This window comes from Amblyomma mixtum, chromosome 7 (assembly GCF_055824585.1).
Source record: "Amblyomma mixtum isolate Tamu chromosome 7, ASM5582458v1, whole genome shotgun sequence".
NCBI classification, from domain to species: Eukaryota; Metazoa; Arthropoda; class Arachnida; order Ixodida; family Ixodidae; genus Amblyomma; species Amblyomma mixtum.
In genome coordinates this window covers 20,386,385-20,401,013 of record NC_143018.1, presented here as the reverse complement: position 1 = coordinate 20,401,013, position 14,629 = coordinate 20,386,385, and the positions used below count along the sequence as shown (strand labels likewise).

General features: G+C 49.7%; 1 protein-coding gene across 2 annotated transcripts in view; it reads left to right on the top strand.

The window, feature by feature from the left end:
- The window catches only part of LOC149335166 (ubiquitin carboxyl-terminal hydrolase 19-like), a 48,268-nt gene that overhangs the window by 16,930 nt on the left and 16,709 nt on the right, over positions 1-14,629 (top strand). For both annotated transcript variants that reach the window (XM_089551832.1, XM_089551830.1), the window contains exons 14-19: positions 183-266; positions 872-966; positions 2,474-2,534; positions 9,186-9,301; positions 11,541-11,684; positions 13,755-13,878. In XM_089551832.1, coding sequence (XP_089407958.1) covers positions 183-266; positions 872-966; positions 2,474-2,534; positions 9,186-9,301; positions 11,541-11,684; positions 13,755-13,878 — 624 coding nt within the window. The remainder of the gene's footprint in view (positions 1-182; positions 267-871; positions 967-2,473; positions 2,535-9,185; positions 9,302-11,540; positions 11,685-13,754; positions 13,879-14,629) is intronic.

Below are 14,629 nucleotides of genomic sequence, written 5' to 3'. Positions count from 1 at the left end.
AGAACATGGTAATCTATCAAAGCGGGCATACTTCAGTTTCCCCTCGGTGACTTCTTAAAGCAAATGTCTATATGGAGCTCAGAAACCTGTCTGCATTTGAAGCCATTGAAATTGTGCTATGGGTTGTTCACAAGCATTTTTATTCCTTATTTGCTTCATGTTCCTTGTTTATCCCTTTCCAGCTACGGGTCAGGCTCAACCACGATGCTAAAGTCCAGGACCTCAAAGAAGAAATCTTCAAGAAGACGAACGTCTCTCCCAAGAATGTATGTTCTTTTTCGCATCAACACTTACGGCTGTTTTTCCACTGCTTGTTGATGACATGTATGACCACAAAGCTGACAAATCCTTGTCCCTTTTTCTTTTTAATCGATCCCGGCCGTGGTGGTTGAATTTCTATGAAGGGGAAATTCTAGAGGCCCGTGTACTGTGCGGTGTCAGTGCACATTAAAGAACCCCAGGTGGTCGAAATTTCCGCAGCCCTTCACTACGGCGTCTCTCATAGCCTGAGTCGCTTTGGGACGTTAAACCCCATAAACCAAACCAAACCTTTTTCTTTTTAATCAAAAATGGTTCTAGTTTGCCTCTGGGAATTTATACTGCCTACGCACTGTGACATCACGTCATTTGGTCAGCAGAGTAATAAAAACCTCATTAACCAAGCTCATTCAGTTAAGTTGCAAGTAATTTAGCCGTCTTGGAGGATTCTGTTAGGAATGGATAGAGCGAGTTGGTTTAGAGCTGTCAACACTTTTATCTAAAAGTGTAGCCAGCCTGAAGTACAATGTAGTATATGCATGTTTGAATCTCAACTTTCAATGTGTGCGTACTTGAGCACAGGTTTACTATGTCCTCCGATTGTTGCTTTCAGCTGCATGTGCTTGAGGTCTACAACCGGAGGATTTACAAGGTGTACGGCAAGGAGGAGAGCCTTGTTGGAGTGACTCCCAAGGACCAGCTCTTTGCGTGAGTGTAGCCTGTAGTGTGGCTCAGGGGTTATCGTACTGGGTTCTGTATAACCCTTGGGTTCCTTAGAGGGCGTTCTGGGTTCCTCAAGCACCTAAACGTGCTTATTTACATGCATCTTAAGCAGGAAGAGGAAGAAGTTGAGACGTGGGTTTTCTATAAAAAGCCTATAAAAACCTATAAACCTATAAAGAAACTGTTCGAGGCTCCTCCAGGCTATATAAAAACTGAGAACACCTGGCCTAGCCCATTGGAATAGAAATGTGTGCACCCATTGCAGTTCTAGACTTTACTGAAACTACCATAATTACTTTAGTTACTGTGAGAGATGGCAATTTTTTTTTGCTGTTTAGTTGCAACCTTGGGCCATTTTTAAAATGTTTTTGGTGGTTCAGCTTGGAACAGGGTGCATGAGATTTGGAAGAAATTGACCTCGAAGGTTCTTATGAAGGTTCTTACTAGGTTCTTGTGACTTTGCTTCAAACAAATGGTACCGGAAAAATTTTTTCTGCATTTTCTGGTTCGGGACCCTCATTTTCGTCTTAGATATGAGAAGAAAAAAAATCTTTTTTGAATGAGGGAGTGAGCGATAACCCTCAGGAATCATGATCCTTCATCTTTTCTTGGAATGCTGGTTGGGTCTTTTCCACACTGCTGTACAGGACGTTGGTTGTTTTCATGGTGATTTTCATGCAAGTGTTATCGCTATTCGGAATGACGTGTGCAGTGAAACATCCACGCTTATGACTCTTACCAGTCATGCCTAGCAGCCGCCGCGGTGGCTCAGCGGTTATGGTGCTCGGCTGCTGAAACAAAAGACGCGGGTTCGATCCCGGCCGCGGTGGCTAGAATTTCTTTGGAGGAGAAATTCTAGAGGCCCGTGTACTGTGCGATGTCAGTGCACGTTAAAGAACCCCAGGTGGTCGAAATTTCCGGAGCCCTCCACTACGGCGTCTCTCATAGCCTTAGTCGCTTTGGGACGTTAGACCCCACAAACCAAACCAAACCAGTCATGCCTAGCTAGATGTATACATAGGTGTATAGAGTGGTGGTTATGACATTTTTCTGAGGAAGGTTCTTTTGAACTTTGCGCATCTTGAAAGTAGAAACTGGAAATAAATTATCTATACAGGTATTCTTCTTGCCATGGTGGTCATTAGGGGGTAAAGAAGGCTTTTTTAAGTGAGCATAAAAACAAAAAGCAGTCATCCAAAAGTGAAAGTCGTTTGGCACAACAAAAACGAACGGTTTACACGTGCTACCTGAGTCCATACTCGAATGAAGGTTTGCTGGATTGGCACGGCTGGAAAGATGTATGACCAGCTACTCACATTGACAGTTCGCCTGTGGATGTGACCCGAAAAGAAAGAAAGAGAGAAAGAGATTTCGCCTGTATGCAGTTCGGGGAGAGTTTGGTGTTTGTGTTGTCGGCAAAAATGCCGGTGCAATGCAGTGTTTGCAGGGCGTGTGCATTTCCCTGACGTGTGGTGTGGTTTCCTCCTTGCAGGTTTGAGGTTCTAGACAAAGACTCTGTAAGGGAAAAGGTGGTGGAAGTGGCTGTTGTCCAGGCAAGTGTTTCTCTTGTGGCTTAAAGGTGCACTGAAGAGGAATCTGAACTCGTCTTTTTGCCGCGGGAACTCGATCTACACGTTCTGAGCATTCTTAGAAACTGCGACTTATTGCCCTGTGTGGCCGATTTCCCTAATTAAATGGAATTAACGTCTGGCTCCCGCCTTTTTTTTTTCATTCTGCCTCGTACGGTGGGCGGAGTCGACCGACGCAGGGAGTGCCTTTCAGCCAGCTCCGTGGAGGCTTTGCTTTCGCTTCATTTTGTTTTTTAGGTTTCCGTGAATAAATAGTTTCATTTGCAGATAATATAACCGCAAAATAAGCCCGCAGAAATAAAAATACGTGCGGACTATTTGCTTCTACGGACTACTACGTATTACTCCGCCGATGGCAGGGCGGCAAGCCGCCACGGGACTGGGTGAAAGGCACTCCCCGCGTCGGTTGACTCCGCCCATCGTACGAGGCAGAATTAAAAAAATAAAGGCGGGAGCCGGACGTTAATTAGATTTAATTAGGGAAATCGGCCACACCGGGCAATAAGTCGCAGTTTCTAAGAATGCTAGGAACGTGTAGATTGAGTTCCCGCGGCAAAAAGACAAGTTCAGATTCCTCTTCAGTGCACCTTTAAGAGTTCAACTGATCGCCCTTCCTCTGTTTGCCTGTAGTCACTGGGCCTCCTCAGCTTTTGACGAGCTTTGTCGCTCTGCCTGTTTCCTAGCTTCGCAGATGCTGCACGATTGAAATCGTGCCCTTGTGCACTGTTTCTTGTGAGTGTAATTTTTTCGAGATAGTTTTGGTGTATGATGTGTGATCTTATTTGAAACTTCTCTGCCTTGGTGAAAAACAAAATGTAGTGGAAAATTGTAGCTTTTTGGTGCTTTTAAGGGGGGATGAGGGGATCGAAGGCAACTTCTCTATTTTTCGACTTAGAGTGATGAAATTTGGCAGACTGGCTTAAAACAGCATCAAACAATCAGATATAAAGTTTCACAATGACAGCTTCAGTAGGTTCTTTTTTATCATTGTTTATATGTTGTCCTCATGTTGCTTGCTTGTGGAAAGCCTAGCGTGACAGAAAAACAGGCTACAGGTCTGTAAATGCTTTTATATTTACTAAGATGTGTGATGTAAATCAAGATTATCTTAATTTTCTTTTTAAGTTTCTCTGCTCTTTTTTTTTTTTAGAGGACACTATATGCACCTTCTTTTGTGTTTAGAATGTATCATGCTCTAATTACCATGTAATAAAAACAAATGAGCCTAAATGGTAAATCTGAGACTGTCTTGACGCAGATCACACTTCAGTAATCACAACAAAACAAACGGGGTAAAATTCATGCAACCATTGCTGTGCTATGCTTTCCACGAGCAAGGTACTATTAAGCTCAAAACAAACTTTCGAGAAAACAAGCCTGAAAGTTGTAAGCTAGCACACACTGTCTATGTGTAGATGCCGACAAGTATATTTATTTGGAGCGCTTAAAGTTTATTTTTGGGTGCAATATTCCAGTACAACATAGAAAGAGTGTAGGAGGTCCCAAAATGTGTACTTTTCAAAAATCTACTTTTTTCGCGATTTTTGTGATCTGATCCCCACATCCCCCCTTCAGTAAAACACTCTCCGGGGCATGTTGGCACATAGCTGGCAAGAATAAAAGCGCAACAAGACGACACAAAGGAGGAGGAAAAACGACAGGACAGGCGCTAACTTGCAACACTACTGTCTTCATAAACCACCGCACATATATCAACCACAAGGGGGGGGGTAAAGACAGATAGGGGGGAACACAGTTGAAGGCAGGTGCGAAGAGACTCGAATATGACAAAACAAGAACAGGTGAATCCGCAGATATGCCATAGTTCTGCGGATTCACCTGTTCTTGTTTTGTCATATTCGAGTCTCTTTGCACCTGCCTTCAACTGTGTTCCCCCCTATCTGTCTTTACCCCCCCCCCCCCCCCCCCCCCTTGTGGTTGATATATGTGCGGTGGTTTATGAAGACAGTGAAGTGTTGCAAGTTAGCGCCTGTCCTGTCGTTTTTCCTCCTTCTTTGTGTCGTCTTGTTGCGCTTTTATTCTTGCCAACATCCCCCCTTAATAGTGTACAGCGCCGACCGACTGCGTTCACGAAGTTGAGCTTTGCTTTGTGGGTTTCTAAGTGGACACAGGCCACCACCCACCGCGGGTTCGAGCTTCGCGCGAGCCAAGGGCCCTGATCAGCCGTCACCACACACACACTGGGACACCGCTGCAGCGCACTCAACCTCCGCTGGGAGGAGAGCGATTCGCCGCAAAGAAATAGGCCTCCAAGTTCACAAAGGAGACGTTTATTCACATCGTCCTCCAGCTGATACACACACACTCAATAGTCACCCCGTCCCGGGGGCGCGCGAGGAGCAAGGCTCCGCTGCGCGCACGAAGCGACTCGAGTAATGCGCACCGCTAGCACGCCGCTGCAGGAGAATGTCCCCGCGGCAGTGCTGTGATCTCTCTCTCGTGTCGACCGTTGGGCCGGTTGCGAGAGGGAGTGGGCATTCAACGCAAGGTACGCCTGTCGGAGGTCGCTGGACCCCGCTGGACAGGCTCGAGCCGCTGCAGGTCAGAGGACACGTGCGGGCGAGCTCGAGTATATGCACTGGTCCGAGCGGCAAAGGCCGGCACGGACAAAACAGTAACGTACGCACCTTACGCTGTCTCGAAGGGATCTCTCTCTCTGGGCCCCGCCCGGACGGTCGCGCGGCGCGCGGCCGCCCAAAGCGGGGTCCCGAATTCCCGCCAAAAGGCGCCAATGGCAAAGGCCCTTGGGGAGCCGGGGCGGAGCTGTGGCTAAATGACAGTGATTAGTCACCCAGCCGCCTCTCCACCGCCTGAGGCGGGAGCAAGGGAAAGAGGAGAAACAACGCGGGCGGCCGGCACAGCCGCGCAAAGGCGACGGCGCAAAGCCAGGATTCCCACATCCCCCTCTCCTTAAATGCCCTCCTACCCATCGGCAAAGCACGCGGCCAAAAATAAAGAAATCAATACACAAAAAAACTACACTTCAGTTCCAAAATAAAGAAATGAATACACAAAAAAAAAACTAGCTACACTTCAGTTCCAGCCAGAACAATGTAAAAAAAACAAAGGAAAAACAAGGCAAACAACACTTGCATACGCTTCAGTAAATCAAAACAGCTTGCAGATTATATACACGGTACACAAGAAGATGTGAATACAACTGTACAACTATGTTACAGGTGGATGCCAGCCTCAAAGTTCGGTGGCGCGGCCCAGTGGGCCTGTCGGCGACTCACCGCTCGCAGACTTCAAGTTGAACAGGTTGGGAGGGCCGACGACTGATGGCGGTCTTCTTTCCGTTGATGTAGGGTGCGTTGATGACGACGGGGCCGCGGCAGAGCACTGACCTCGCGCCCTTGGACACGACATCACGTTCGGGCACAAGAAAGTTAGTGCACCCCTTTCACGCCGGCTGAAACGGGCGAGGACGTTCGGCGGGGTCCTGATGTGTAACCTTGGCCACAGCGAGGGGTCTTTCTCATCCTCGCGCTCACGCAGAAGCACACAACAGCACAACTCACAGGCGTCGCCTTGGCTCATGGTTACGCGCGCACACAGTCACAGCCACAGCCACGCATACACCGGCAAGTGCGCGGACGTTGGTCGGCGACAACGACCCCCCCATCAGAAGCGTCCAGAGGCGCCGCGGCGAGGGTCAAAGGGTGCACTTTCCGCCCCCCCATCGCCCCAAACGCCCCGCCAACTTCCCCTCCATGCGGGCCGCACAAAACTCGCACCGCAACACACGGCTCCTTAACGAGCCAACCACCCACAGTCGGGCCGGAAATGAGAAAAGGCGCGCTGTACAAACGACACCTAATCCAATCTATTCCTTCTAGAAGATAAGAGCAAGCACGAGCGGGCTGAAGTTTGCCTATGTACATCTGGGTACGTTAGAACAAAAACAGACGAGCAAGCAGGAAACGAAAGTGGCTAGAAACTGACTCAAGCAAACAAATAAATAAACTGAAAAACACACAAGGCTGGAACTGAGCATGCTGCAAAAACAACAACAAAAAAAAAATAACACACCGTGCTTCGCCTAGGTAGGGCCTGACGAGAAAGCTCGCCAGCTAGCTGAGGCTGCGTGCCTTCGGTTGCGGAAAAGTCCGCCGTCCGGCATCAATCACACCGGTGACCGTCGCCTCAGATTGTACCGGTGCTCCGTACGCTTGCGTTCCGCAGCACCAGTTGTGCCTTTGCGCTTGCCTTTGATACCAATGGGTACCGGCGCAAGCTCGTCAGACCGTGACGCTTAGGCCTTCAGGTCATTGAACCCCTGCTTGCTCCTGGGGAAAGGCCCCATCAAATCGCAGGTGGCCATCTGCCACGGACGCACACTGTCAAACGGTTTCATCATTCCAGGCGGCTTGCCGCCCCGTGACTTCACCGCTTGACAGACATGGCAGGAACGGCAATAGCGGAAAATGTCACGCTTCATGCCAGGCCACGTCACCGAATGACTCAGTTTTGCAAAAACTTTGGAGCCACTCAGATGACCGGCCAGTGGTTCGTCATGAGAGAATCGCAAAAGTGCGCCTCTCAGACTTTTGGGGATAACCACCTAGAACGGGTCGATGGACTCGTCATCGGTGGCTATGTACTTCAGCACGAGCCCGTCATGGTCCAGCAAATACGACTCCCCGGGGTTCGCCGCGACACACGCTGGCTTCTGCCCCCCTGCGCCCGCTACAATACAAGTAGCGTCACGGCGCTCCGTCTCCCTGAGACTGTCGCTCACCTCGCGACAAAAGGGGTCATTTTGCTGGGCTTTCAGTAGCTCTTACGGCTGAAAAAGATTCCAGTCATCCCAGAGGGGAGCATGGTCTCGTCCCCACTCAGGTTTGCAGCCAAAATTTCCGTTCGCGTCGGCACCTCCGAGGCGCTCACGAAGAGCTTTGCCTCTCGTCCGCTTTGCGAAGCGCTGCTCGCCTGGTTAGCGGAATGGGTTAACCCGTTAGCGGGTTCCCCCTCCTTGCCGCCCGGCGGCTCGTCCGCTGTTTCGCCCCCTCCGCCTACAGGCGTCAAGGCGCCGCTGGCGAGTGGGGCACGGGATAGCGCGTCAGCTACCACGTTTGTGCTCCCCTTTCGATACTGCACGGAAAAGTCGTAATGCTGTATCAGGAGAGCCCAGCGCGCCAGCCGACCCGCAGGCTCGCGGAGCCGCATCAGCCAACTGAGCGCACTGCACCCCTGCCTCAGTGGAGGCTTGGGCGGGCTGCACGAACGAGGGAGGCAAGGCTCCTAGTTCGATGAGCGGCGCGGTTTCCGCAGGGAACCGGGCCAGCGCCTCGCCGTTCCCAGAGCAGAAATGACTGCTCGCGGGGCACGGCTGCTGCTGTTCGAAACTGCCGGTTGCGGCAGCGTGACACGAACTGCTTTCGCACTGGGCGGAAAGCGTGCACAGCTGAGGCATGTGACCAGCGGATGCACCGCAGGGTGCTTCCGATACAGCTCCAATGGGAGCCACGTGGTCAACATTTTGGGTTGTGTCACCGTAAACCCCAATGGGGGCCGCGGCCAACCACGGTGTCTAGCTATTCGAAGGAACAGCAGCCAGCGGATCAAACGACGCTACAACTCCGTAGGGAGCCGACATGTAGCTGCCGAGTGCCGAGCTGGGGGTGGTAGACACGGTGCGCAAGCGTGATCGTCAAGGCGACCTGCTCGGCTAAAGTGCCATCAAAGGCGTAAGCGCCAATGACTTAGCACGTTGGGCGCCAGTTATGGGTTCCTACGTGGACACAGGCCACCACCCACCGCGGGTTCGAGCTTCGCGCGAGCCAAGGGCCCCGATCAGCCGTCACCACACACACACTGGGACACCGCTGCAGCGCACTCAACCTCCGCTGGGAGGAGAGCGATTCGCCGCAAAGAAATAGGCCTCCAAGTTCACAAAGGAGACGTTTATTCACATCGTCCTCCAGCTGATACACACACACTCAATAGTCACCCCGTCCCGGGGGCGCGCGAGGAGCAAGGCTCCGCTGCGCGCACGAAGCGACTCGAGTAATGCGCACCGCTAGCACGCCGCTGCAGGAGAATGTCCCCGCGGCAGTGCTGTGATCTCTCTCTCGTGTCGACCGTTGGGCCGGTTGCGAGAGGGAGTGGGCATTCAACGCAAGGTACGCCTGTCGGAGGTCGCTGGACCCCGCTGGACAGGCTCGAGCCGCTGCAGGTCAGAGGACACGTGCGGGCGAGCTCGAGTATATGCACTGGTCCGAGCGGCAAAGGCCGGCACGGACAAAACAGTAACGTACGCACCTTACGCTGTCTCGAAGGGATCTCTCTCTCTGGGCCCCGCCCGGACGGTCGCGCGGCGCGCGGCCGCCCAAAGCGGGGCCCCGAATTCCCGCCAAAAGGCTCCAATGGCAAGGGCCCTTGGGGAGCCGGGGCGGAGCTGTGGCTAAATGACAGTGATTAGTCACCCAGCCGCCTCTCCACCGCCTGAGGCGGGAGCAAGGGAAAGAGGAGAAACAACGCGGGCGGCCGGCACAGCCGCGCAAAGGCGACGGCGCAAAGCCAGGATTCCCACAGCTTGTTCATGCTCCAGCCATGCAGTAACAAGGCTGCCCCCCCCCCCCTCTCTCTTAGCGGGCCTTGATGCCTGGCCTGGCGAACACGTGCTCCTCGTGCGGCAAGGAGTGTGTGGCGGAGCACGACAAGCTCAAGCGCTGCACCCGCTGCCTCCGCGTGGGATACTGCAACCGGTGAGGTCCCCCCCTTGGTCCCCACGTGTGGGGTTTGGTCTGCACTCTCATTTGTTAGGCTGGGCTGGGGTTAGAAGAATGAAAAATCGCAGTGCCCTGCCCATTGTGCTGTCACAGCATAAGCCACTGAAATAAATGCGAATAGATGAGTATTTCGTGCGTCTTTAGTGTTGCAGTGGAGCTGGACACCACAGGCAGGTACAGTGGTGAACAGCCTTGTCTAGAGCGCTCGGGCGGTGCACTTCCTTGCAAACAAATCCAGATTTTGTGGCAGCCTCTAGGGTCCAGCTGCAACGCTTGCACGGAAGTAGCGCCAGATAGCCTCGTAAACAAAGCAGGCACGAAAACTTTGCCCTGTAATGAGGGGCTGCTCTCTAATCTCGGTTTTTGTTACCAAGTGCGCACTACTCAAGCGCTCTAGACAAGGCTGCTCACCACTGTACAGTCAAACCTAGTTATGATGAACAGCATGATTAACTAGATTTTTGTTCGATATAGCAAGTACTTTAATATAACTGAACCCCCTTACCTTATATTGCAGATTATAATCGACCCTCCAGCTGCCCCCCCCCCCCCCCCTCCCCCCCCCCCCCCTGGTTCAGCGCGGCGACCCCAAAACGAATCATATGGGCCCCAGGCCATCAGGGCTTGAGGGGGAACGAGGCTGTTGACGCAGCTGATTATCTACAGTGGAAGAGCACACTCTCTGCTGCCTTCAAACTAACACGCTGCTCTGCCCAGTGGTAGCCAAGCATTTCGACCCTAAATTGAGTGGACGGTGCAAACGCTGTGATGAGGTGGCAGTCATTTATCACATCAACAGAATTTATCACATCAACATTTATCATATCAATAGAATTCGACGTTAGGACCCATTCCTAAGCGCTTTCAGGAGGACTGGGAGGCAACCCTACTTAGCAGCTCTGGACTGGAGCAACAGAGAGCTTTAGTCAGGCGGGCCTGGGTAGTAGCCTCAACCAGTGAGGTCCTTCCTGGACTAAGGACGCCACTCTGTGTAGTGAGACCCTTCAGGGCCTCACCCTTTACCAAGAGTCTTTACCACCACCACCTCAAGGGGGGGGGGGGTTTGACTTTGAATATACGTCAACACTGCCTCATTCTACGACAGTGCCTGCCTTCGCTTCAATGTCTTCGTAGCAAACACTAAGGCTCCTACTTCTTTGGTCGTGAACCCAGTTTTGAAGCGCCCCCTCATAAGAACTATGCCGTGGCAGACAGTGCGCACCTTACAGCGGCTGTGAGGCTTTTGTTTTCTTCCGCTTTTTCTTGTCACATGCAGCTTAAAAGGTGAAATTTCTAAGATTTAAGTAGGCGATCGTGTAGGATTCAAGCGGCCGCAGCGCATGCATACTGCAAGTACACCCACTTCGTGTGCAGTCCCTTTTCGCTGCTGCCCTCCTCCTACCAACAGCTGCTCAGGCAGATGGAGAGCCATCGCAGGGCACTTTGGACATTCTGTGCGTGCGGACATTCCAGAGAAGCATGCTCTGCTCACAAGAAACAAACAGTGGCAGACAGCAATGGACATTTTGTTTTCATACGCTGTGTTTGTTACTACGTTCCCTGGCATGTTCGTGTTACCTCCATGAATAGCGTAACAGCTAGGTTCTACTGAACTGTTCTGTACGATTTTAAAAGAATGGAAATCATGCCGCCATAAAGAGCGTTTATTCGAAGTAATTTTATGTCGTTTACGCATAGGTCACACACACATCACCCATAACTTCTTATTAACAAAAAAAGACAAACCTCTGTGTGAAATGTGTGGTGAGGAGCTCACAGTAAATCACATTTTAATTTCTTGTTCGCATCTCGAAGAACTTAGAAAAAAATTTTTTGCGGTATTTTACAATGAACACATTCCATTTCATCCCGCATTGCTTTTAGGCGAGCAAACACTTGTCGAGTTTCCACTTGTTTGTAAGTTTCTAAAGAAAGCCAATGTTTTAAATCTATTATAATGTAACCTCTGTACACTCGACATATCATCTAACCTTGTGTTTGGCGCATGATAGCCCTAGTTGCTTATGCACCATAAAACCCCATATAACTAACTAACTAACTAACTGTTCTGTACGATGTGAGATAAAATGTGTCGTCCTTGGGTGATCTTGCCACTTGGAGGATGTGCCTCACTTTTCGTATTGTTGGGCCTTCCCCCCCCCCCGTTCTCCAGCTGTCATGTTTGGTCAGCGTGCACTGTGCGCTGTTTTTTCAGCACCTGCCAGAGCAACCACTGGCAGCAGCACAAGAGTGCCTGCAGGTTCTCCCCGGAGTTGGTGGGCCTGCCATTCGTGCTGAGCTTGCCTGCGTCCCAGGCAACCTACCAGAATCTCTGCCGCCTCATGGAGGCCCACTCCAGGTAATGTCCCATGATGCCTCGCCCTTCAGCGACACCCCCCCCCCCCCCCCCCCTTTGAAAAGCCATGCAAGTGATTACTTCAAGCAATGCAGAAAGTTGGGCGAGTTGGTAATACATGTTGAACTTAGCAAAGCGCAATTAAAAGACAGGGACCTAAAAGAAGAAGCACACAGGACAAACGCTTGACATCAACTAGTTCTTTACTCGGGAAAAAACACATATATACAGATACATAGAGGGCGGAAAAAGATTATAAACCAAGCAATGAATCGGCTTTATCACAAGTGTGTTAAGCGTGAACAGGCATCAAGGTAAGAAGTCGTACATTGACCAGACAGGCAGGTGCCTGAACGCTAGGTTGAGGGAACACCGTCATGCTGTGCAAGCTGTAGCAATGGATGGGCACCTAGCGGAACACTGCAAGTCATGTCAAAAATGTAAAGCAAATGAGCCGCAGTTCAATGCCACACGCACGTGCGGTAAAGGAAAAAAGAGGCTTGACAAAGAAATTATAGAGGCTTATTGCATTGGAAAGAAAGCTGAAAAATGTACCAGCACTCCTTCCCTGACCTTATCACGCAAGGAAATTGCTTACCTTGATGCCTGTTCACGCTTGACACACTTGTGATAAAGCCGATTCATTGCTTGGTTTATAATCTGTTTCCGCCCTCTATGTATCTGTATATATGTGTTTTTTCCAGAGTAAAGAACTAGTTGATGTCAAGCGTTTGTCCTGTGTGCTTGTTCTTCTTCTAGGTCCCTGTCTTTTAATTGCGCTTTGCTAAGTTCAACAAGTGAATACTGCTGCAAGCAGAGATGTTCCGTGTGGTAACCAAACATTTCCCTATTAGGCCGAGAAAGTCCTTGTTGTGGGGATTGTTTTTCCTGCAGCAGTTTAAAAAAAATTGCTGAATTTTTTCCTCCCTAATTTTGTAGCATTTTTATTAATCCTTGCTGTTCGTCGGGATTAACAAACACCAAAGTGCGAAAGAAATGTGCACAAAGAAAAATTTCGGCATTTTTCTGCTAATTCGAGTCTCGAGATTACCTGAATAGTCATGAAGATCCCTTTGGGCCGAGTTTTAGGCTGGAAATTCTCTGAAAAACGGGTCCGTTCATGGTTCCGATTCGGGTTCATTTCCGGTTCTGTTTAAGGCCAAGATGGTGCCTTTCACGGCGGCGGAGGATGGGTTGGATGTGACAACGATGCCTGTTCACGTCTATATTAGGCCGAAATAATAAACATTTGATTGAAAAACAGTCTCCACAGTATTGTTGGCATCTATTTTAGTTCGATCTTTTAGACTCCACAAAGCCTGAAATATCATGAAAATGTACACGTTCCTATGAGGTGCGCAACGGTTCCTCAGTGAAGTCCAAAATATCGCACAAGTCCAAATTACTAGAGATATAAAAATCGGTCAGCTACTGTATTGCCCATTGAGGAGCAATTGGTTACTCACAAACTTTGGAATCTACCCTTCCTTAAGTGGTCGGTGTAGTGCTGCATCATCGTGGCATTGTCTAGGGAGCGGGGGGGGGGTGCACACTCACCGCTGGCAGGGCGAGGGAGCGTGGTACAGTACACAGAGATAGACAAACCATGGCGCTTTTGCTGAAAGTGGAATGTACTGCTAATGCAGTGAAACTGTTTGCAAATTAACTTTTCATATATGAGATCTTATGAAATGCAATTGTATTAGTGCCGCCGCGGTGGCTCAGCGGTTATGGTGCTCGGCTGCTGACCCAAAAGACGCGGGTTCGATCCCGGCCGCGGAGGCTAGAATTTCTTTGGAGGAGAAATTCTAGAGGCCCGTGTACTGTGCGATGTCAATGCACGTTAAAGAACCCCAGGTGGTCGAGATTTCCGGAGCCCTCCACTACGGCATCTCTCATAGCCTCAGTCGCTTTGGGACGTTAAACCCCATAAACCAAACCAAACCAATTGTATTAGTCTTTTTAAATCTGTGAGTTTTGATGAGATAGCTGTGTGGATAGAACTGTGCTTTGGCATCCACTTTGGACACTGTTTTCAGATGCTTATAGTGCGTTTGTGTAATATCGTTTCAGGCATTCTGTGAATGTCTTCCAGCCACCTGTGGAGTCTAAGCGATCTCTGGATGCAGCTCCAGGGGCTACTACCACTTGCAACAATGAAGTGGCTGATGCCAACCAGCAGGACGTGGAGATTCATGTCAGTGTTAGCTTGAGTTGCTTTTTGTTCATTTCGTGTATGCTTTTAACCTCCTGGATCGTTATTCTGGCCGTGAGGCCTGCTGTAATGAAGCACTGTGAATTCTTGCCACTTGTTGTTCTTTGATCTTCACTCTGACCTCGTTTGCATGAGCATCTGTGCATTTCACCTCCGTGACAGTACAGTAATGACACTCGAATTTAAAAACAAAAAAACTTGCCTTGATTAGGCCACAGGATAGCTGCTTTGCTTTGTTAAGTCGTGGATAGATTGTCTTATTAAGGGGGGACACTGGTCTTGAAAAGAAAATGTTATTAATTTAGTCATAGTTATGAAATTTTCAGGGCACATGTATTTTTGTGCGCTGATTCTAGATATGCCATTTAATTTCATGTCAAACAATTTCTTGAGCACTTATGCACTTTTTATGCAAGTATTTTGTGGAGAGTTTTGAAAAAAATTTGCTGCAGGAAACTCGATGAAATGTATGCCATTGGGTTCTCTTGACACCAAGGAATACAATAAGGGTAAAATTATCATCCTGGCTCTCATAGAACTTGAGTAATAGGGTACTGAAGCTGCCACTTCAGAAACAGGAATACACACTTTCCTTCTCATTTCTGAAGCGACAACTTCAAAACTCTATAACTTAAGTTCTGTGATAGGCAGGAAGACAATTTCACCCTTATTGTATTCCTTGGTATGAAGAGAACCCAATGGCCTACATTTCAGCGAGTTTCCCGCAGCAAAT